Source organism: Muntiacus reevesi, chromosome 8 (genome assembly GCF_963930625.1).
Source record: "Muntiacus reevesi chromosome 8, mMunRee1.1, whole genome shotgun sequence".
Lineage (NCBI taxonomy): Eukaryota > Metazoa > Chordata > Mammalia > Artiodactyla > Cervidae > Muntiacus > Muntiacus reevesi.
The window spans coordinates 93,803,013-93,827,720 of record NC_089256.1 but is presented as its reverse complement, the minus strand read 5'-3'; the positions used below and the strand labels follow the sequence as shown (position 1 = coordinate 93,827,720).

At 40.1% G+C, this 24,708-nt stretch overlaps 1 protein-coding gene across 3 annotated transcripts in view; it reads right to left on the bottom strand.

Annotated features, from left to right (window-relative positions):
- Nucleotides 1–24,708, bottom strand: part of CP (ceruloplasmin) — a 57,758-nt gene extending 33,050 nt beyond the window's left edge. For 2 of the 3 annotated variants that reach the window (XR_010664196.1, XM_065942750.1), the window contains exons 1-7: nucleotides 24,538–24,683; nucleotides 9,843–10,090; nucleotides 7,534–7,746; nucleotides 6,995–7,168; nucleotides 5,200–5,454; nucleotides 3,762–3,933; nucleotides 723–862 (exon numbers count right to left, since the gene is read on the bottom strand). Coding sequence is in view for 2 of the 3 variants with exons in the window: in XM_065942750.1 (XP_065798822.1) it covers nucleotides 723–862; nucleotides 3,762–3,933; nucleotides 5,200–5,454; nucleotides 6,995–7,168; nucleotides 7,534–7,746; nucleotides 9,843–10,090; nucleotides 24,538–24,683 (1,348 nt within the window). In the remaining variant the exon portion in view is untranslated. Of the gene's footprint in view, nucleotides 1–722; nucleotides 863–3,761; nucleotides 3,934–5,199; nucleotides 5,455–6,994; nucleotides 7,169–7,533; nucleotides 7,747–9,842; nucleotides 10,091–24,537 lie in introns of all 3 variants that reach the window. The other variant, XM_065942751.1, reaches the window with a different exon arrangement.

Sequence of the window (24,708 nt, the reverse complement as noted above, 5' to 3'; positions counted from 1 at the left end):
GGCCCAGAGAGTGGAGTATTTCAAAGGTCACACAGCTAATAGAGAGGACAGACCGCGAGGACAGCCTGAATCCATGCGCTTGCTATTCTGCCCATGTGCCTTGGCAAGAAGAGCTCTCTGGGTTCTGCCGGGGAGGAGGAGGCTCTAAAACAAACCAAACTGTCTCATTCATTAGTAGCTGGATTTTATTTCTAAGGGAATGTGCCTTTAACTAAAAGCAGAAGCTAATAGCTTTGCTGTCTATTAAAACAAAGTCACCCCTTACCTCTTTGAAGAAAGGAAAAAGACATTCAGCTGAAGTCGGCCTGGCTTTTCAGGCTGAAGATTGACTATGGTACATTTACATTTGGGAAAGTGATTGACGGCTGCATTTTACTGACGTTCGCCCCTCCAAGAATAGTCTGTATGTAGAAATCAGGCTTCAGGTTTTGGGGCTTCTGTTCTTCCTTAAGTTGGTTGTGGTTCAGAGGAAGAGTACATTGTTGTTGTTTAATCGCTAAGTTGTGCCTGACTCTTTTGTGGCCCCATGGCCTGTAGCCCCTCTGTCCATGGGGTTCTCTAAGCAAGAATACTGGGGTGGGTTGCCATTCCCTTCACCAGAGGGTCTTCCCAACCCAGAGACAGAACCTGCATCTCCTGCATTGGCCGGCAGACTCTTTACCGCTGAGCCACCGGCAAAGCCCAAGAGTACGTTAGCGCTTATGTATTCTGTGCAGACTTACCCAGGATGCCGAGATGTTCCTCTTCAGGGCCTCTCTCTTTTTGCTTAGAGAAGGAGGCATCTGTGTACTCACGATAAACCAGCTTTTTATACGAGCCTCCAATTCTTGTAGGACCCTGTTCAAAAAATGCCTCTGAAGCACTGCCAAAAGAGAAAGGGTTTAATTCTGGAGCTGAGAGCAGAACAGAGCCCAGTAGTCACACAGGATACTAATTGAAAAGTTCTGACCAACGCTTAGAATTACTATCCATGATTTGCCAAATACTCAAACAAGCAGACAGTACTAGGCATTCTGTAGAAAGATGTTAAGATTGGGGGTGGAGATTCGTGGCACAGAGATTTAATTTTTTTTTTTCAAGTGAAGTGAAAAAAAAATTTCAAGAGGACCTATGTCGACCCCTGACAGTTAATAACCTGTCCTACAATAGAGTCTTTTAAGTAAATTATGAAATGTCTAAAAAGAGAGTAACTACTGTTTACTGCATGTCAGCACTCAGAAACATTCATTTATTGTCTGAAACTCACATGACGATGCAACAAAACTGGTATTATTCTCCCCATTTTACAGTTTCTCTTGGTCTTTTAACTGGAAGTGGTTCCTCTACTTCTTCATTGTACTTTTAGGAGAAACAGTTATCTACCATCGTCATGGAAAGCTGTGCAAATGCAGAAGCAAGCCTGTGTAGCTTGTGTGGGTTTAATATTTTTTGAGTTTGGATGCCTTCTGCCTCTTTCCCCAGGCTGTGCCCCCATCTCCCCCTTGAGGGGGTGTGCAGGTGTGGTAGCCTGCCAGCTCTCCTGGGATCCTTTGCTGTGCCCCATCGCCTGATGGCACGCAGGGAAAGATGCTCCTCTGGGGGTCCCACCCCTCCCTGCTTGCAGCCCCCGACAATCTCGCTCTACGCTCTCGCTCACATCACGCTCCAGCCCCTGCAGGCTGTCTCCAGCTCAGCCACCCCACTTCTCTCCCTGGGTCTGACCTCCGAAGCCCAAGCTTCAGCACGCAGCCCCCGTCTGCATCGGGCATCTCAGGCAGGGGCGCTCAGGGCCATGACTGCCCATTTTTCCTTCTGCAAACTGGTTGTTGCGCTTTCCTCTGAGGCGAAGCCCCCCTCTGTCCCGCCAGAGAGGGGACTTCCAGGGTGCAGGAACCTTTCTTCTCCCACAGCTCCCTCCGAGGGGCACAGATCCTGTCCCAGTTCCTTTCTCTCTCTCTCTCTTCTTCATTTGTGCTGCCCAGTTATGTGGATTTTCTTGCCATGTCAGAAGTCTGAGGTCCTCTGCCACATTCGGCAGATGTTCTGTGAGAATCGTTGCATGTCTTGACATGTTCTGGATGTATTTGTGCGAGGAGGTGAGCTCCAGGTCCTACTCTTCTGCCAGCTTAATCACTCCGTCCCCACTCTCTTCATTTTACAGATGACGAAATTAAATCTCAGAAAGGCATCTGAGCTAACAAAGCTGCCCCGTGCATCTCTTCTCCCGTACAGACAGATGTACTGAACACCGGCTCTGTGCCAGGAGCCCTGTCAGATGATGACGAGAGACCCATAGGCAAATGGACCCCTCGTTGTCCACATGGACTTGGCATCTGTCCCAGAAGACAGATTACAGACTGTTCAATGTAACAACATGTAACAAGCGCAGGGTGTCATGAAACATTTCTCCTGGAGTTATGGAGGGGGTGGGGGGAGGTCTCAAAGACTTTCCAAAGGAAGAGATTTTAAGAATTAGCCAGAGGAGAAGTGGCATTAAAAAGATGGAATGTGTGTGGTGGGGAGGATGGGGCAGGCGTTTCCAAAGAGGGAACAGCTCTTTGTGATGGGAGGACTCAGAGAAGACAGTGAGCATAGCGTGTCTGTGAAATAGGGCAGGATCGTAGCACGCAGGATAAGAGAGGCGGAGAATGAGGCTCAGAGAGGTGGGGGTGGGTGGGAGGACCTAGCTCAGGTCTCAGGACATCCCCGGGCTTTGAAACATGCGCGCATTAAGGATTAGTGTTTTATGGGATGTGCCTGGTGGCCCAATGCTTAAGACTCTGTACTTCCAATGCAGGGTGATCCCAGGTAAGGAAACTGTAAGATCCCACATGCCACGGTGCATGGCTAAAGTGTGTGTATATATAATATATACGTGTAAACTTTTAAAAAAGGATGAGTGTGCTAGGTGGATTCCTTAAGCAGCTGGAAGACCGTGGTAGGGAGCCACGTCAGCAGGCTTCTTTTAAAATCTCGATGAGGGTAGCGATGACTTCAGAGGTAGGAGCAAAGAAGTTGGGGAGAAGCAAACAGACTTCCTGAGACATCTAGGGTGTAATGAGGCAGCGTTTGATGAGAGAGGGAGGGACTGGTGGAGGAGGGAAGGAGTCAAGGGTGATGCTTGGGCATTGGGATTTGAGTGATGGATGAATGGCAATACCATTCGTGTAGAGGAGCAAGCTCAGAACTGGAAAGACAGAGGGTTCAGGCTCGGACACATTGATTTGGAGAGGGCCTCATCCAAGTGGGGCGTCCACTGAGCAGCTCTGAATGCAAATCTGCCGTGTGTAAGAGCCTTCTGGGCTGGAGATACAGTGTAGGGAGTCATTATGTCTGGCTGTCAGTGCCGCAGGGACTTAAGTCTCTGCTTCAGAAGCCACAAGCTCGGGCAGAGCTCAGCTCCTGTTGAACAGAATTTCTACTTGAAATGAAGGCAAAGTCCTGGGAGTCACGGTGCTGATGATTATACGACCTTGTGAATATACCCGATGCTGCTAGATTATACAAGGCTGCTTTCAGGAATGGAAAGCTAACGAACTGATCTTGTTTTCAGCATTTTCTGAGGATTTTCTTGAGCATCTGACAACTTTTGTATTCTTTTTCATGGACTCAGAAGTCCTATTTCTCCAACTTGGACTCACTACCAAACACATCAATAATTATTTAGCAGTCTAGTTACTCAGTTTCAAGTACCAGTTAAAATTTTAATTGCTGAATAGCCTTTTATGACTTTTTGAGGAGGAGGCATATTTTGAAATAACATCATTTTTTTTCTGAATTACCTTCCCGGTGCGCTTAAACTTTCTCTGGTGAAGGCGTCTATACCGGAGGGTGCATAATTCCAGATGACTTCTTCAGCAGCAATGTAGTAGTGTCTAACATGTTTGCCGTGGATATTGCCCTCAGATGAAGGCTTCTTACAGTCTTGTACCAAGAAGAAGGCCTGCAAACCAGCTGAAAACCACACAGAGGAGCCACTGTTTAATGAAGCCATTGTTATCTCTCCTATTGCCTTATCAACGCTGCCGGTGAAATGATAGAAACTGAAGAAATAAACAGCTAGAAACAACACTATGAACAAGTAAACAGCGGTAAATGAATCATTCATGGAAAATTCAAGCAGTAAAAGAAAGCCTCTGTGGCACAGAGAAGGGGTGTTACTTGTGTTTTAAAAAGTGTGGAATGAACTTCAGTGGGATTTCACTATGACGATCTTTTGATGAGAAAAAAAATAGGACACATTAATGGATAAACAGTGTGGGGGGAAACGCACTTTCACTATTTTATTTCACTGGGTTCTCTTTGGCTATGTCACGTGGTTTGTGGGATCTCAGTTCCCTGGCCAGGGATTGAACCCTCGCCCTCTGCTGTGAAACGGCAAAGTCTTAATCACTGGAATCCAGGCATCCCTGCCAGGAACCCCTCACTCTTTTATGTTATCAGTGAGTCAGCATTGAAATAGATAATGCTTTAATGAGAAAAAATAAATGGTGAAGAGAAGTTTTGCCTTATTTTAATGGCTATGATGGGATGGAGGAGGAGGAATAGAGTGGTCATGTATTTTTATCACTCGCTTAGATAAAATGGTTATGCACCTGGGCCTGCTGCAGTCAAGGTCACCTTTGATGAATGAGATTATATTTGAAGTTCAAAGTAATCTACTCAAAGACCTACATCAGACCTAATTTCTTCAGGAAACCAATATTACAAACTAATATTTTTCAAGAACTGGGGATATTTCTTTTCCTTATATTAAAGAGATGGAAGAGAGATTTAGCGTGTAAAACCAAGGAATAGCTGGACTCATAAAGGACAAAGCTGGTTGTATTTAACAGAATCAAGTCAAAACAGAAGTTACTTTTCAGCAGCAATATACACATCTTCTGGTGTTTAAAACATTGTATATTTTACAAATCTGAGCAGCTATAAGCAGTATTTTACTTTCACGGTAGGACTATACATCAAGACCAATTTTTCTTTTCCAAAAATTAATGTATTTTCAATTTTAATTACTTTATAATTGCTACAGTCTTTGTCTTTAAAAAAAATTACATTATGATCCATACTGTCAGAGGAATAAAATTAACAATTCAAAGCTCAGATCATTTCAAAGAAATTTAGCTTTTAGATTCTAATTTCCAATAGTCACCCCGTTAACACTGTAACTGAGACATTTCTCTTTTCTCAACTGACAGTTAGTTTCAGGTAAAGATGCCTTACCTTTCAGATGGTTTAGATTCTGACAGCTGAGCAGCCATTGCCCAGGGTTCTGAGCCACCATCAAAGCATCAGAGAGGGTGGCAGGAAAGAGATTGACTGTATCAACACGGTAGTTCTTGCTGGTCAACACTTGCCCGTGGAAGAAAGCTGCGTGCACATCGATTTCATTGCCCATACCAAAGAGATACCACTTCACTCTGTCCTCAGCGCACATGGAGAGTCCTGGGAGACTTCCGAAAGCAAACCCGTTCACAGCTATGAGACAAGAGCAGAGACGGTGACGAACACATATTGGTGCCCGGATTATTGATCGTTACCGCTACAAAAGTAAAATCAGTTTGAGACGGAAAATACCTGGTACACATGTCACTGCTCTCCCCTTCTGTACCTGCATCAGACATTATTAACCAATCACAGCAGTCTTCATTTTGGACCTGAAGTCAGCCTCAGGCTTTTGTCCACACAGTATTAGCACATGAACACAACACTGAAGATGAAACCTATTTGCCCTCCTTGTTATAAACTATACACCTTGGTATGTTCATGTGTATATTTGCAAATACAAATGTGTGCATGCATACTTACGTATAAATGCACATGCATATGTAGTAAATAGAAAAAAGACATGCTTATTTATGAATCAACCATGCATCATGTTGGGAGTGGCAGTATGGATGATGTCAAAATTTTCGTGTTTATCAGAACGTTTCCAATTTTCTACAGTGATGTGAATTGCTTTTTCAATAAGAATACAAAGGAAACTTTTTTTTTTAACTTAAAAGACAAAACTGCAAGAAATGTGAAGGAGGAAAAGATCTAAAAGGTCAAAAGCAGGATGGCCTGAAATTCTTTCAAAAAACATCAAATCACTGTTTAAACTGGGAGGTCCTAGAGTTAAAGCAGAAATCAGTTCTGGGAAGTAATGTGACTGAACCAAATGCAACAGGGATACCAAACCAGGCTTAGCCAGACTGGAAGTTTGAGTCTATAACATCTATTTTGCTTAGCACAGAAAAGAGACTGGATTAAAGTATGGAAAGTGGATCTTCAAGCCAGAAAAAAGCAGAAGTTGGAAACAAAAATCTGTCCTGTGTTTAATTTGTTTATTTTTCTGCTTTGATAGTGCAGTTATTATTGCATTCTCAGTTTCTGCATAAGAGCTATTTTTAAGAAGCTAAACACAAACAAAAATATACATGTATTGGTCTAGTTGCTATTAAGGGATTTGAAATTTTATGCAAATTCTAAGTGATACACTATCTTACTAAACCCACTATTTTGTGTCTGAGAATTAAGGAGAAGCCTAGGCAGTAAAGAAAGCATTTTTAGAAGAAATGAAGTGAGCTAAAATGTAGTGAAAAATGATGTCAAGTTGGGGGTGGTAGTGAAGGATAATATGTATGTAAAAGAAATACCTTTTAGAATTAGTGGTTTGAACTATTTTCTTAACTATAGTGCAATGCTTTACAATCTAATTTAATAATTTTAGGCAGCTTTAATTTTTAGAAGTAGTTGGGAGAATAAAAATATGTAGATATAACAAACATATATATTTAACCATAACTGATAATGATTTATCCTTATTAGCTTTGAAATGGTCTGATGTATCTGGCTTTACCTGGCTTAGAGTTTTGATTGGGCCTGCTTTGCTGAATACCAATTTGCATATCCAATATGCTTTGTAACCAAGAGCATAGATTAGAATACACTACTTATTCATGTAAGGGAATAAGCTTAGCATAATTCATGGACTGAGAAAAATAAGATAAAGTTAACAGATCCTGTGTAATCTTACAATACATTCTGTTACTCTCCTGGAAGTCTTCATTGTCTTTTTCAACCTTCTCTGGTTCAGAGCAGTAGGTTTTAATGTTGTCTTCTAGGTACCAGCTGAGATTTTCATCCACCACGGAAAACATTACCACAAACTCTTTGTCAATATTTTTTTCTTTTTCTTCATCCAGAGAATCTGAAGTGAAAATTACTATTTCAGTAGAACGTAATTTTTAGCATGAATTTTAGCATGTGATTCAAATAGTTTTAAACAATTTTAATATTTACTGTCCTCACAGACCAGAAATCTGGACCAGCCATTCCTGTTTCATAGACTTGGAAATATTTAGGGAATTTGTGTTCGGTAACCTAAATGTCGCTCGATGCTCCCCTTTCTCTCCTTACCCTTGCCTGCTCTTCCATTCTCTTTTTCTAGACTCACCATGCCTCCATCTTCCCCACTCAGTCATAACACAGAGGACTTAATGTATTTTTAAAGAATTAAACCTCCCTGTCCTCTGTCTTGGGTAATTCATTGTGACTAACAATGAGAAAATGTACCTTTTTTGCAGTGTATTAAAGGCCCAATGAGTCCCGAGGCGATGTCTTTCGGAGCGTCTATGTGGGAATGGTAAATCCGGGTCACGCAGCTGCTGTCTTCCTCGCCAGGGCCTTGCTCTGGGTTGGCGAGCAGTATGTACACACACCGTTGGCCTGGCTGCACTTTGTCATCTGCTTTTTGCAAACCTGTGGTGTTATCAGGGTAAATGGCCCCTAGGAAACAACATGCAATGGAATGACAGGTTGAATTTGAATGTGTTTGAACGTAAAAGAAAAAAATAGATGGTCTGTTAGTTCATTCAGCAAACATTTGTTCAAAGTCTAGTATGTATCCCCTTGAGAATGCAGTGATGTTCTCCTTGAGCACAGAAGAACAAGAGGCTAACGGCAACGAGGTCTGGAAGTTTCACAGAAAATGTCATTTTTTTATACTTGACTGAGTTTTCAAGAAGCAGTAATAGATGAGTCAGGATCAGTGACTTTTGGGTGTTCAGTCATGTCTGACTCTTGGAGACCCCATGGACTGTAGCCTGCTTGTCAGGCCCCTCTGTCTATGGAATTCTCCAGGCAAGAATTCTGCAGTGGGTCACCAATACCTTCTCCAGAGGATCTCCCCATCTCCGTCATTGGCAAGTAGCTTCTTTACCACTGCGACCCCTGGGAAGCCCAATGGTGACTTTGGGTTTGCAATTTAAAAAAAAAAAATGCTTTTTCTGAGAGTTCAGAATTATGGTCACATTAAAATGCAATACAATTGTATTTAAAAAACAAAAACAAAAAAATGTTTTTGCCCAAGGTTATGGTATGGATGTAAGAGCAAAATGGCTACCCTCTCCTATAATTTGAAGCTTCTTGTATATCAGATTTTTGTCTGTGAAATAACCATGGAATTGTTTTAATTTTTACTCTAATTTTGTATTTTCCCAAACATATGCAAAAATTAAGAGAATAATATGATAAACTTCCGTTTGCCCAAAATCTCAGCTTTACTGGTGATCAACTCAAGGCCAATATTGTTTCATCTACACTCTCACCCACTCTAATCCCCATCATCAGTGAACTATTCTAAAGTGAGCCCCTGACTTATGTCATTTCATTTATAAATAACTGAGCATGTGTCTCTGAAAGATAAGTACTCTTTTTGCTTCTAACATAGCCACAACACAATGATTATCTGTAAAAATTATTTATATCCTAATATAACATTAAATTGTAAAAAAAATAAGATGGCAGTAAACTTTTATGCTATGAGTATAATTATTTTGTTCAGAAAAACACATAAATATATAAAAGATCAAAACATTCACCTTGTAAAGCAATGCCTCTTTTAAATACAAAGCCAATAATTAGTTGAGTTTTATCCTAATTTCCAATCTTGATCCTTATAATTCCCATGAACTGTAGTATGATCTCAGCATTTTTTTTGTAATAACTGACATTTATAGAGTTCTTGTTATATACTCTCACTGTTCCTATTTTATAGATGAGAAAACTGAAGCGTAGAGAATTTAAGTAACTTGTCCAATGTCATTCAGCCAAGTAAAAACCAATGCTGCATTCAAACAAGGGTCCATTAATTTTGAAGTCCTTGCTTTTAACCACAATAAAACATCATCTCCTGTCATCATCTTCATCACCATCATCATCACCATTATCGCCATCATCACCATCATTACCGTCACCATCTACTAAGAATGAGATCACAAGCACCAAATCTAACCTTTGTTCTTCCCGTACCATCTCTAAGGATTCCAAGTCCTATAGTCTAGTGACCTTTCGGGTAACTGTGTCTCAGGTGTGACTCCAGGACCACCCAGCTGTGTGCATTGTTTGGTTCTGTGGGAGATGACGGTGCTGCCTTGGCTGGGACAATTAGGATGGAGGGTGGCAATTCTTAGAGCAGGTTCACATGGAGGAACTTTAGAGATAGACAATCCCCGTCTTGAGTCCTGTTTCTTCCTTCAGGATTTTTGCCTTTTCCAGGCTCTAATGCACACTGCCTATTTCTCTTAGTCTGACTATTTATCTGGAAAGGTGTAGGAAGTCCAGCTCTCTCTGACTCTCACTCTGTGAGTTCACCCAGAAATCCTATCACATTCACACTCCTCACAAGCAAGCAGAACCAAGAGAAGCACAGCATCATTAGGATGAACCAAAACCAAAACCAAAACACTGATACATAAAATAGTTCAGAGCTACAGAACATTGTGTCAGGTCTTATCCAGGAGGAAAGCCCATAATCTTGGAAGCTAAAAAACACCCCTACTGAAAAGGAAGAGAATTCTAGCAAGATTTTGAGTTGAACTGACCTTCATGCTCCTTATAGTAAGTTATTCCATGGGCATGAAATGTATAAGGCCTAGAGGCAAAGTTTTTCAGATGTACATAAACTTTATCTCCAGTTTCAACTTTGATAATAGGGCCTAAAAACCCTAACCAGACAGGTTTTTCTATAACAGTCTTGAAGTTTTCATCTGTGAACTGAACGTACACAGCCTTCTTGTAAACGCTTCCGATTCTATCGGGGCCATTTTGAAGATAGATATTGGAATGTTCCCTGCAAAGGAAAAGAACAAAACCTTATTAGAAGCCATCATTTCCAGAGATAACATTACAATGAAAGAGAAATGAATGACCACATCATATTATTATTATTATTATTATTATTATTATTTTCATTTATTTTTATTAGTTGGAGGCTAATTACTTCACAACATTGCAGTGGGTTTTGTCATACATTGACATGAATCAGCCATAGAGTTACACGTATTCCCCATCCCGATCCCCCCCTCCCACCTCCCTCTCCACCGGATTCCTCTGGGTCTTCCCAGCCCACCAGGCCCGAGCACTTGTCTCATGCCTCCCACCTGGGCTGGTGATCTGTTTCACTATAGATAATATATACGCTGTTCTCTCAAAACATCCCACCCTCACCTTCTCCCACAGAGTCCAAAAGTCTGTTCTGTACTTCTGCGTCTCTTTTTCTGTTTTGCATATAGGGTTATCGTTACCGTCTTTCTAAATTCCATATTTATGCGTTAGTATGCTGTAATGTTCTTTGACCACATCATATTAAATGTGTGCTGTTGTTGTAAGGATGCCTCCAAAAAATGAAGAGGAGACCTGGCATTTCGCCACATTACTTTAATAATGTGAGGTGTCCTACATTAGCTATATGGCAGATGACCATGTGTGAGTGCTCCATAAAAATATAATACATCTTACCAGAGTATTTCTTACAAGATTTTAATGTTAAAGCACAGAGATCTTATAGCATAGAATACAAAATTTAAGTGAAATGTAAAAAAAAGCAAAGACATTCCTCACTTCTTGTGCACCTCTTTCAGTCATGAAGAAAACTTGAGTTTACAAGCAATCAACCTGAATGTGTGAGAAGTCAAATTGTGTGTTTATTTTTTTGTCCCTAAAGCAAAACTAATAATGCTAAGGTAATGCTATTGTTTTAATTTCTTTGAGCAAAACTAAATCAAAGTTGGAATCGATACATTTAATGTATATGGGTTTTTAAATTACCTTTGATTTCAAATTACCCCTCTGTTTTTTTTAATCCCTTGCTAGCACAAGTACTTGAACATTGAAAGTTTATATTCTGGTTAGTGGCTGATTAATAGTTGCTTAAAACTCTCCTGAAACTTCCCCTTAGCACTGCTTTTACAGTGTCCCATAGGTTTTGGGTTGTTGTGTTTTCATTTTCATTCATTTCTATGCATATTTTTATTTCTTTTTTGATTTCTTCTGTGACTTGTTGGTTATTCAGAAGCGTGTTATTTAGCCTCCATATGTTTGAATTTTTAACAATTTTTTTTTCCTGTAATTGAGATCTAATCTTACTGCACTGTGGTCAGAAAAGATGACTGGAATGATTTCAATTTTTTTGAATTTTCCAAGACCAGATTTATGGCCCAGGATGTGAACTATTCTGGAGAAGGTTCTGTGTGCACTTGAGAAAAAGGTGAAGTTGATTGTTTTGGGGTGAAGTGTCCTATAGATATCAATTAGGTCTAGCTGGTCCATTGTGTCATTTAAGGTTTGTGTTTCCTTATTGATTTTCTGTTTAGTTGATCTATCCATAGTTGTGAGTGGGGTATTAAAGTCTCCCACTATTATTGTGTTACTATTAATTTCCTCTTTCATACTCATTAGCATTTGCCATACATATTGCGGTGCTCCTATGTTGGGTGCATATATATTTATAGTTGTTATATCCTCTTCTTGGATTGATCCTTTGATCATTATGTAGTGTCCTTCTTTGTCTCTTTTCACAGCCTTTATTTGAAAGTCTATTTTATCTGATAGGAGTATTGCGACTCCTGCTTTCTTTTGGTCTCCGTTTGTGTGAAATATTTTTCTCCAGCCCTTCACTTTTAGTCTGTATGTGTCTCTTGTTTTGAGGTGGGTCTCTTATAGACAGCATATATAGGGGTCTTGTTTTTGTAAATGGCATTCAACCCATTTACAGCTAAGGGGAAGGTTCATAGCGCTACAGGCTTACATCAAGAAACAAGAAAAAAGCCAAATAAATAACCTAACTCTACACCTAAAGCAATTAGAGGAGGAAGAAATGAAGAACCCCAGGGTTAGTAGAAGGAAAGAAATCTTAAAAGTTAGGGCAGAAATAAATGCAAAAGAAACTAAAGAGACCATAGCAAAAAATCAACAAAGCTAAAAGCTGGTTTTTTGAAAAAATAAACAAAATTGACAAACCATTAGCAAGACTCATTAAGAAACAAAGAGAGAAGAACCAAATTTGCGGGGAGCCGGCCTCCTCAAGGCCCAAATAGGCCCTGGGAAAAGGCCTTGAAAGAGGCCATTCCCTGTCCCGCCACCCCATGATAAAGTAGTAAAATATTTGCTGGGCCTCCTTTGTTCTTCCTTGAGAAAAACGTAGTAGTGACCTTCACTTAGTAGTTTATTTTGGGAATGCCAAAAACAAGATGTAAGCTTCTGCAATCACTTAAAACAAAGAATTGTATTGATCTGACAGACACCAGATGGCATTTTTTATTAATTATGTTTTCTGCTTGTATTAATATAAAGGTAGCTGTTCTACTCAATAAAATTGCTGACTTGCCTAAAGAGCATTCAGCCCTCTCGACCCCATCCTTTACTATCATCTTTTTTTCTCAGGCTTCCGTGTGGTTGCGGTCGGGACTTGTTCATTTTGCCAGCTGGTCCCGGCAAAATTAGCAAAATTAGAAATGAAAATGGAGAGATCACAACAGACAACACTGAAATACAAAGGATCATAAGAGACTACTACCAGCAGCTCTATGCCAATAAAATGGACAACTTGGATGAAATGGACAAATTCTTAGAAAAGTATAACTTTCCAAAACTGAACCAGGAAGAAATAGAAGATCTTAACAGAGCCATCAAAAGCAAGGAAGTCGAAACTGTAATCAGAAATCTTCCAGCAAACAAAAGCCCAGGACCTGATGGCTTCACAGCTGAATTCTACCAAAAATTTAGAGAACTAACACCTATCTTACTCAAACTCTTCCAGAAAACTGCAGAAGAAGGTAAACTCCCAAACTCATTCTATGAGGCCACCATCACCCTAATTCCAAAACCAGACAAAGGTGCCACAAAAAAAGAAAACTACTGGCCAATATCACTGATGAACATGGATGCAAAAATCCTTAACAAAATTCTAACAAACAGAATCCAACAACATATTAAAAAAATCATACACCATGACCAAGTGGGCTTTATCCCAGGAATGCAAGGATTCTTTAATATCCGCAGATCAATCAATGTAATACACCACATTAACAAATTGAAAGATAAAAACCATATGATTATCTCAATAGATGCAGAGAAAGCCTTTGACAAAATTCAACACTCATTTATGATTAAAACTCTCCAGAAAGCAGGAACAGAAGGAACATACCTCAACATAATAAAAGCTATATATGACAAACCCACAGCAAGCATCACCCTCAACGGTGAAAAATTGAAAGCATTTCCCCTGAAATCAGGAACAAGACAAGGATGCCCACTCTCACCACTGCTATTCAACATAGTGTTGGAAGTTTTGGCCACAGCAATCAGAGCAGAAAAAGAAGTAAAAGGAATCCAGATAGGAAAGGAAGAAGTGAAACTCTCGCTGTTTGCAGATGACATGATCCTCTACATAGAAAACCCCAAAGGCTCTATCAGAAAATTACTAGAACTAGTCAACGAATATAGTAAAGTTTCAGGATATAAAATTAACACACAGAAATCCCTTGCTTCCTATACACTAACAATGAAAAAACAGAAAGAGAAATTAAGGAAACAATACCACTCACCGTTACAACAAAAAGAATAAAATACTTAGGAGTACATCTACCTAAAGAAACAAAAGACCTATACATAGACAACTATAAAACACTGATGAAAGAAATCAAAGAGGACACAAACAGATGGAGAAACATACCGTGTTCATGGATTGGAAGAATCAATATTGTCAAAATGGCTATTCTACCCAAAGCAATCTATAGATTCAATGCAATTCCTATCAAGCTACCAATGGTATTTTTCACAGAACTAGAACAAATAATTTCACAATTTGTATGGAAATACAAAAAACCTCAACTAGCCAAAGTAATCTTGAGAAAGAAGAATGGAACTGGAGGAATCAACCTGCCTGACTTCAGACTCTACTACAAAGCCACAGTCATCAAGACAGTATGGTACTGGCACAAAGACAGAAATATAGATCAATGGAACAGAACAGAAAGCCCAGAGATAAATCCACGAACCTATGGACACCTTATCTTCGACAAAGGAGGCAAGGATATACAATGGAAAAAAGACAACCTCTTTAACAAGTGGTGCTGGGAAAACTGGTCAACCACTTGTAAAAGAATGAAACTAGAACACTTTCTAACACCATACACAAAAATAAACTCAAAATGGATTAAAGATCTAAATGTAAGACCAGAAACTATAAAACTCCTAGAGGAGAACATAGGCAAAACACTCTCTGACATAAATCACAGCAAGATCTTCTATGACCCACCTCCCAGAATATTGGAAATAAAAGCAAAAGTAAACAAATGGGACCTAATGAAAATTAAAAGCTTTTGCACAACAAAGGAAACTACAAGTAAGGTGAAAAGACAGCCCTCAGATTGGGAGAAAATAATAGCAAATGAGGAAACAGACAAAGGATTAATCTCAAAAATATACAAGCAACTCCTGAAGCTCAATTCCAGAAAAATAAATGACCCAATCAAAAAATGGGCCAAAGAACTAAACAGACATTTCTCCAAAGAAGACATACAGATGGCTAACAAACACATGAAAAGATGCTCCACATCACTCATTATCAGAGAAATGCAAATCAAAACCACAATGAGGTACCATTACACGCCAGTCAGGATGGCTGCTATCCAAAAGTCTACAAGCAATAAATGCTGGAGAGGGTGTGGAGAAAAGGGAACCCTCTTACACTGTTGGTGGGAATGCAAACTAGTACAGCCACTATGGAGAACAGTGTGGAGATTTCTTAAAAAACTGGAAATAGAACTGCCATATGACCCAGCAATACCACTTCTGGGTATACACACTGAGGAATCCAGATCTGAAAGAGACACGTGCACCCCAGTGTTCATCGCAGCACTGTTTATAATAGCCGGGACATGGAAGCAACCTAGATGCCCATCAGCAGACAAATGGATAAGGAAGCTGTGGTACATATACACCATGGAATATTACTCAGCCGTTAAAAGAATTCATTTGAATCAGTTCTAATGAGATGGATGAAACTGGAGCCCATTATACAGAGTGAAGTAAGCCAGAAAGATAAAGACCATTACAGTATACTAGCACATATATATGGAATTTAGAAAGATGGTAACGATGGCCTTATATGCAAAACAGAAAAAGAGACACAGAAGTACAGAACAGACTTTTGAACTCTGTGGGAGAAGGTGAGGGTGGGATGTTTCGAGAGAACAGCATGTATATTATCTATGGTGAAACAGATCACCAGCCCAGGTGGGATGCATGAGACAGGTGCTTGGGCCTGGGGCACTGGGAGGACCCAGAGGAATCGGGTGGAGAGGAAGGTGGGAGGGGGGATCGGGATGGGGAATACGTGTAACTCTATGGCTGATTCATGTCAATGTATGACAAAGCCCACTGCAATGTTGTGAAGTAATTAGCCTTCAACTAATAAAAATAAATGGAAAAAAAAACTCTCCTGAAAGTATCAGCAAAGTGAATAGTAGCTAGGAAAAAAAAAAAGAGAGAGGAAAAGAAAGGAAAAGAAAGAAATTGAGCTTGATATTTAAACTTTTGAACTGATTCTTAAGTTATTGTCTTTAATGGAAGCCGGGATAGGTCAGTGGGATCTGTCTGTGGGCAATGACTTCTAGCTGTTCAGGAGAACCCACTTAAAACCTGGACTTTGGCAGCCCCTCAGCACTTGAGGTCTCCTCCACTAGAATAAGAAATGCTAACATTCTGGCTGATCATCTAGAGTTTGTGTTGTGTGTGTGAGTGTTGCCTGCTTTGATCTCAGTGATTTTTGGTGCGTTACTATTTTCCACTCAACCCTTGTGAGGCTGTATAATCTGACCAAGGAACCAACTTAGGCTTTTTTCTCAGTGGTAAGCTCATCGAAAAGAGTGAGGGATAGTTTTCCTTTTTATTTTATTTTTTCAAGATGAGAGCAGAGCATGTGTGGGAGCTCTGGTCTTTTTGCAGAGTTTAAAGGTTTGTTTTTATTTTTTAAATCCAAGGCTCTGGCCTAGTGTTTCTTAAATATTCACATGCGTAGGAATCTGTTGAGGACCTTGATAAATGCAAGTTCCTAGGCTCCAGCCCCATTGATTCTGCTTCTATGCTGCTGGGGTGGAGTTCAGGCATCTGCATTTACTAACAAATAACCCCTGTGTGTTCTCTCTGTGCTCATGGGCAACCTGCGTAGGGCAGGCTCCAGGTGCAGGGGCAGAAAGCTGCCCAACCTCAGAGGCAGTGGGCTTCCTGGATGCCTTGAGACAGAAAGGTGGCTGGTTCTGGTCGTGGCCAGATCTCTCCTGGCATGATGGCATGGAGGTACCAGATTGAGCTTGAGGGAGGGGGCCAGTAAGAAGGGTCTTTGGGCTGCATTTGGGCAGCAGGAGCAAATTTTGAAAATGGCAGAGCCCCATGCTCTGGATTGACCAGAGAGCTTCTACAATGAGCTCCTTATAGTTGTCATTCCAGATTGTTTCAGCCTTGGGATTCTCACCGTGTTCACTGAAAAATGAGTGAGGTGGGAGTCCCTTTCCCCTATCGTTGTGGGAGAAGGGCCAAACTGGAAGTCAGAAAAGTAAAGTTACACCTTTTATAACCAATACGGCAAACCCATGCTTAGGCTGTCTTTCGTCATATTTGTTTTCATTTTCTAATTGTTGCAATTTCCATTTTGTTAAAACAAACCAAAAAAAAAAAAAAAAGTTGAGAAAAGCTGAGAAACTTTGAGCACATTAAAAAGCAATGAGAAGGGGTGTGACTTCATCCCCCCAAACTGCCCATTAGTACAGACAGAAGTGATCTTAATGAATAGATGTTGTAACAACTGCAGAAGTCCAAAGCACTGAAGGCCACTGAGGTTAAAGACAGATTCATCCCGTCCACTTTGCTGAGCGGAGGTCAGGAAGACGGCAGTTCGGTCAGGCACACACTGGCTGGGATTCCTCTCGGGTCACATCAGAACCTGGGCCACTCAGTCTCACAGACCTGTCTAAGCCTCGGGGAAAACGTCCACCAGAGTCTGTGAATCTAAGGGATCCACCTTCAGTGATATTTATTTATTTATTTATTTATTTTTTTTCTTCAGTGATATTTAAATAGAGATTCTAATCTGTGTTCCAGCATGCCCCGCTGACCCACGTCTTGCTGTTTTATTTACTATGTCGTGTCCGACTCCTTTGCGATCCCACAGGCTATAGCCTGCCAGGCTTCTCTGTCCGTGGGATTCTCCAGGCAAGAATACTGGAGTGGGCTGCCATTTCCTTCTCCAGGGGATCTTCCTGACCCAGGCATTGAACCTGCATCCCCAGCATTGGCAGGTGGGTTCTTTACCACTGGGCCACCACGGGAGCCTGATCCACATTTTAAATAAAGCCTGAGTTTGAAAATAGCCCTCAAGTTCTTGAGGCTTCCTTTAGATACAATGTGTGTTCATATTTCCTAAATGTGCCTCTGAAGCATTAAGGAATATGTCACATTTCACTTCAATAAACTGCAGTGGACTTTGTCAAAATGCTTTCATTGCACTGAAATTCTCCTGTATTCATTATTTCCTGAAATAGGAGGAGTATTGCCCAAGCTTTGGGTTTAGTTTTGTGTATACAAAGATTTTTTTGGAGGTGGGGGGGGGGTGATGAAAAACACTTAAAAAATAACTGATCTGAATTTTTAATCTATTCAGGAGCTTTAACATTTGGATTTCTTGTATATACATAGCAATGTGCAAAATGTGTTTCCCATCTTGTCTTTTTTTCTGAAACAAAATTAAATCTTAAGCAAGTAGGTAAATATTTCACATAATGCGATAACTTGGGGGAGGTCTGTTTGTTTATGCTCTGTCTCCAAAGACACATCAGAGGGTCATTAGGGGATGTCTATTTAACATCAAGAGCACAGCCTTGGGGACAAAGGGTCAGTTACTGGAAGCCTGCAGGAAGTTTGCCAGTCAGATATCCAGTCAAAGGGATCTATTATGGCTGTTCTTTGACCCGAGCAAATGATTCACATTAATTGTTGTTCTTTCTGTTAGCAATTGTGATAAGCTGTTTTACTTCATTTCAACAGATATGTCCCCCTCTCAGTAATCACATCCTTCTTTTTTAGCTTCCCAAGTTCTTATAATTCTATAGTGAAAGTGAAAGTGTTAATCGCTCATTCATGTCTGACTCTGTGACCCCGAGGACTATATAGCCCTCCAGGCTCCTCTGACCATGGGATTTCCCAGGATAAGAATACTGGAATGGGTAGCCATTTCCTTCTCCAGGGGACTGGACTTGGGTCTCCTGCATTGCAGGCAAATTCTTTACCAGCTGAGTCAGCAGGGAAGCCCTATAATCCTATAGCAATTCCTCTAATTTTTGGACCCAGAAGTGAGTTTTTAATGGTAGGGTAATTAAAACAATTTTTACACTGTCTTAGTAAAACAATAATAATGCTACTCCCTCCTGTAAATTCAGAATGCACTCAAGGAGGTCTTGGTTTATGCTTAGACATGGTTACTAAAGTGTGGGTAATATGTGTGAAAAGTCTCTGGATTCTTGGCTTCATTAATTGAGACATAGTGTATTAGTTTTCTATTGCTGCATAACAAATGGTCACAAAGCAGCTTAAAGAGCACCTATTTATTAATTTCATGGCTCCATGGATCAGCAGTCTGGCATGGCATGACTGGATTCTCTGCTCAGGTTATCACAGCTGACACCAAGGTGTTGGCTTGGCCAAGTACTTGTCTGGAGGGTCTGTGGAGAAGTCTGCTGCCAAGTTCACTCAGGTTATTGGCAGAATTCAGTTCCTTGTGGTTATAGGACTGAAATTCCTGCTTCTTTGCTAGCTCACAGCTGAAGATTCCTCCCAGTTCTTTAAGGCCACTTGTGTTCCTTCCAAAGTGACTTCTTTCATCTCCAAGTCAGCAACAGTTTGTTGAATGCCCCTCAAACCTCTTTGAATCTCTCTGACTTCCTCCTCTTCCACTAGAGAATTCTCTGCTTTAGACTAGGCCCACCCAGATCATGTCCCTAGTTTAAAGTCAACTGTATCATTGAATATAACATAAACCATGGGAGTGATATATCATCATATTCACTGGTTCTGGAATTTTAGGTTAGGATGTCTTTGGGGGCAATTTAAAAAACTCTGCCTACTACACAACAGGAATCACAAAGAAAAGTAAAAAAGTAACTGGTAGGCAAAGACTCAACCTGGGTTTATATAGCACATACTTGAGTAAGCTATAGGTTCTAACTAGCCTGGCTTCACTAGCACAGCATGAAAATTCTATCGAGGTGTTAGCCCTCTTTTGGATATGTTCTTGGGGAAAAAGAGCAACTGTGAAAATAAATTGTAGAGCTTGAAAAGGGTGAAATGGTGTAATTACTTCATTAGCTTCTGCACATGGACTATCTTATGTGAAATGTTTATACCATGCCAGATTTTGCTTACTACTTTTTATTTGGCAGCCTCGGAGTATAAGTCACCATAAGTGACTTCTAGATAACTTTAGCTCATAATTTTACCTTTTTAAGAATCATTTAAAAATTTAAGACCATTTTGAAAGAGGTAAAATGAATGCCTTTGTGCAAGTTTTTTTGTTTAAAACTGTTTTGTCTGCATCCCTATTTTTTTAAACAGCATGTACTGGAAAAAATTCAACTTCTGTTATGATAATAATAGTAAACATAAACATTTACTGAATGGTTACGGTACCCTAATCACCCAATATTATGATACCTATGATCATATCATAGAGTACAATGTTGTTAGTGTGTTCTCTATTTGGTCAAAATTTGGGGTTTCATTTTTTTCTTGATCATCGAGTCTGCTTATGATGACATCTTCACTGTCGTATTTCTGATTTATTTCTCAAGCCTACGATGGGCTGGAAAACTGGATTTAACAATGTTTGCAAGAACTGTATTTAAAATCAGCAAGAGTAAGAGCCTTTGAAGTTAGTGTAAAAGGGTTTTATGATAGTTCTGTTTAAGGAATTTTCACTTCCTTCTAGCTTCCTATAGGTCACCAGGAGAAGGAAGGACCCTGAAGAAAACTGGACTTATTACTTATCGCTTGTTAGTTGTTACTTATTGCTACTGTGTAGCCAACAAAATCAGTTCACATTTAATTAGTGTCTACCAGGGCCCAGATCACAGTATTGCCTTGCTGATTGTCTTTACATGTGTGTCTTTTATTCTTGGTGGTGGTGGTAGGTTAGTTGCTAAGCTGTTTGTCACTCTTGCGACCCCATGGATTGTAGCCTGCCAGGCTCCTCTGTCCATGAGATGTCCCAGGCAAGAATACTGGAGTGGGTTGCCATTTCCTTCTCCAGGGGGTCTTTCTGACCCAGGAATCGAACCTGGGTCTCCTGCACTGCAGTCTGTCTCCTGCACTGCAAGCAGATTGCTTACCCACTGAGCCACCAGGGAAGATCTTTTTATTTTCGTGCTTAGTCGCCCAGTCGTGTCTGGCTCTTTGTGACCCCGTGGATCGTAGCCTGCCAGGCTCCTCTGTCCATGGGGATTCTCCAGGCAAGAATATTGGAGTGGGTTGCCATGCCGTCTTCCAGGGAATCTCCCCAACCCAGAAATCGAACCCAGGTCTCCCTCATTGCAGGTGGATTCTTTACTGTCTTAGCCACCAGGGAAGCCATTAAATACAATTAACTTGTTCCTGAACAGAGGAGGCTGGCGGGCTATAATAGTCCATAGGGTCACGAAGAGTCAGGCACTACTAAAGCGATTAACACTTTAACTTTCACTTCAACTTAGGAGCAGAAAATATATTTCACAGATCTTTAACAGTTTATTGGAGTGTTAAAGTGACAGATAAGGCACTGATAAATACAAGGAAATTACTTTCTACCTTACCCCATAGAAAAGCTATGACCAACCTAGACAGCATATTAAAAAGCAGAGACATTACTTTGCCAACAAAGGTGCATCTAGTCAAAGCTATGGTTTTTCCAGTAGTTGTGTATGGATGTGAGAGTTGGACTGTGAAGAAAGCTGAGCGCCAAAGAAATTAATGCTTTTGAACTGTGTTGTTGAAGAAAACTCTTGAGAGTCCCTTGGACTGCAAGGAGATCCAACCAGTCCATCCTAAAGGAAATCAGTCCTGAATATGCATTGGAAGGACTGATGCTAAAGCTGAAACTTCAATACTTTGGCCACCTGATGCGAAGAACTGACTCATTTAAAAAGACCCTGACGCTAGGAAAGATTTAAGGCAGGAGGAGAAGGGGATGACAGAGGATGAGATGGTTGGATGGCATCACGGACTTGATGGACATGAGTTTGAGTAAACTCCGGGAGTTGGGGATGGAGAGGGAGGCCTGGCGTGCTGCAATTCATGGGGTTGCAAAGAGTCGGACACGACTGAGTGACCAAACTGAATTTACCCCACTAGAAATAAATACTTCTGATAGAATAAAGAGAAGTGAACTCTTATTTTCCTAGTTAAAAGAATCCACACACTTTCTCCTTTCTATCTGCCAATGTTTCCCGTTCCACTAACTGATGTATAACTCCATAAACTGACTTTTCTTATATCATTCTATCTTCTGATTTATTTTATGGTGTAAATCTCTCCACACTAGAAGCAAGGGGAAATTTTGACAACACAGCCTATAATTTTGTCTAGCTTCCTACACACCTTTTATTCATTAGTTTTCATTTATTAAGAAATATGTTAGTGTTTCCAAACTCTAGGTACTAGTGACCACCAGTGAATTTAGCAGGTGGAGTTTCTGCCATCTCCATACATACGTTCCTCTTCCTTGTTCCAGATCTTCAAGGTCAACAGCAGCTTAAATCTAATTCTCTGCCTAACAAACATCTTGACAACTTTCAACCTGTCTCTCAGCCTATTTATCTGCATCCCTTTTTAGCCTTCACACGATGAGTGTCAATAATCCTATCTGGTTATATCACAGCATCCTTTGGCATATTTATGTCCTACTCCCCACTATATGCTGAAATCCTAATCCCTAATGAGATGGTATTAGGAGATGAGGTCTTTGGGAGGTGCTTAGGTCATAAGGGTGGGGCTCTCATGAATGGAGTAAGTACCTTCTTATAAGGCAGTTCTGTAGAAGAGGCTCTGAAGACATTCCTAGTCCCTTCCACCAGGTGAGGACACAGTGAAAAGGCTGTGAACCCGGAAGAGAGATCTTACTAGAACATGACCATGTTGGCACCTTGAACTTCCCAGCCTCGTGAGCTGTGAGAAAGGGATTTCTGTTGTTGCTAAGCTATCCTGTCTGGTGTATTTTGTTACAGAAGGCTGAATGTATTAGCAGCTGGACATTCTGCAAATCTGATGCAAAGAAGCAGCAGAAAGTTGCCACCTAAACTTATGTATACAAAAACGTTAGCATAGTATTGGCAAAATTGCTGAAGGTCTAGTCAATATTTGCTCTTCTGCTATATTAAAAAATATCACAGAGTGAGCAGTGCCATCTAGAGTTTGCACAACTGTAGGCTGTTGTTGAAGCAAAAGGAGGTGCTTGAGCCAATGTTATATAACCTCCCTTGCACACGCAGGACACTAGGCTATTAAAAAAAAAAGTACTCTTCCCTCCCTGCAAAAAAGTTCTTACCTAAGTCCTTTTCTCTTCTAAATGTCTAGAATTTGAGACTTTGTTAAAGTATCGTCAGGGCGATGTTTAGCACTTGGCTGATGGCAATAAAGCTGATTGGGTTTTTGACCATGAATAATGGCAGCAAGATGGGTGAGGGCATGGAGTAGGACTGTATGACAGTATTTTTTTTTTCCTAATGTATCTGACCTTTTCAAAAAAATGTGTCTAGATTTCCTATTAAAAACCGTGTATAATTGTTTACTTAGGGAAAATGCTGAAGTCATACAAAATAATGGTTCTTGTGAAGCCTGAGAATATGTCCTCTCCAAAAGAAGAGAACATTAGCTCAAAACCAAGCTTAAAAAACAACTGCAGGGACCTCCCTGCTGGTCCAGTGGCTAAGACTCTGTGACCCCCATGCAGGGTCCCAGGTTCAATCCTCGGATGGGGAACTAGATCCCACATGCTGCAACTAAGACCCAGCAAAGTCAAATAAATGAATATTTTAAAAATATAATTACAAAATATACTAGTTTTATTTACAAACAGTTATTTTTAGTTCCTCACTGATTATTACTAAATTAATAACTTAAAAATTAGGTATTATCATCTATGCATTTATTTATTTTTTTTACTTTGAAAAACTTTAAACATATACAAAATTAATGAGAATAATGTATACCCATCAACAGAGTCAACATTATGAAATTTGGTATACTTTTTAGGCAATTTTTTAAAGATACAGTGTTAGCAGCAAATGGTCATTGGGCTCATTTGTCACCATTAACATGCATTTTTAAGTATCAGTATTAAAATACATTTATCACCATTAAAATACACTTTCACCATTAAAATACATCTTTAAATGTAATGAATATGGGTTTGAGTAACAAAATTTAATTTGGTGTTAAATGTCTAATTAACATTATTAAAAGTGATGACCTTCATATAGATAATCTTCCATTACAAAAATCTTCAAGGAGAACTGGCTTTTTTGTGTGATGAACATGCCTTGAAATAAGGGACTTTTCAACTGAAACAAAGAAAACCTTTAAGAAAGAAGTCCTTAAAGAAAACCTTAAAGTTACACAGTATTTTTGCACGTGAATGACGTGCCGAGCACTGTTAGAAGAGCTTTCCATGCGCCCACTCTTTAAACAGCCCTAGGAAGTATTCCTATTGTCTTTGTCAACAGATTAGGATGCTGAGTCTGAGAAAGATGAATGTAATTATCTGTCCAGAGTCATCCAACAGGTATTAGGTGGAGTCATATTAAGATTGTATTTGACATATAAAATAAATGTTTTTTTGGAGGATTAAAAAAGCCTTTAATTTTTACTGGTAGTAGTCAGAAATGGAATAGTACACAGAAAATTTTATGCAGTCATTCTTTGGATGAAAGAACTTCTGCATAGACAAAGAGCCTGAACCCTGATGGGAGATGTAACAGCCAGAAGGGGTAAAAAGAAGCCCACACGGCTCCTCAGGACCAAGTGGGGAGGAAGAAGGCAGCATCCCCAAACCAAGCAAAACCCCAGGAATCAGAGATTTATCAGCGCCCCGAGTTTCAAGTCCATATTTTTCAGTTTTTGTATATAGCAAATTAAAGAAATATTTCATCGTGTTGTCTTTATTTTTTAATTGATAATTTAGCTTTGGTCTACAAACAAGAAAAAGCAATGACTTACGTGTCAACCGAAATAAGTTTCTTTCCCCCATGGTCAGGGGCATAGTTCCAAGCTGTTTCAATAATTCCAATGTAATAATGCCTTTCTTTCGCCCAGGCTGAGGTACCACATAAAATTAGAAAAATACAGAGCAAGAAAATCTTCATTTCTTTTTTTCCTTCTTGGAGCCCA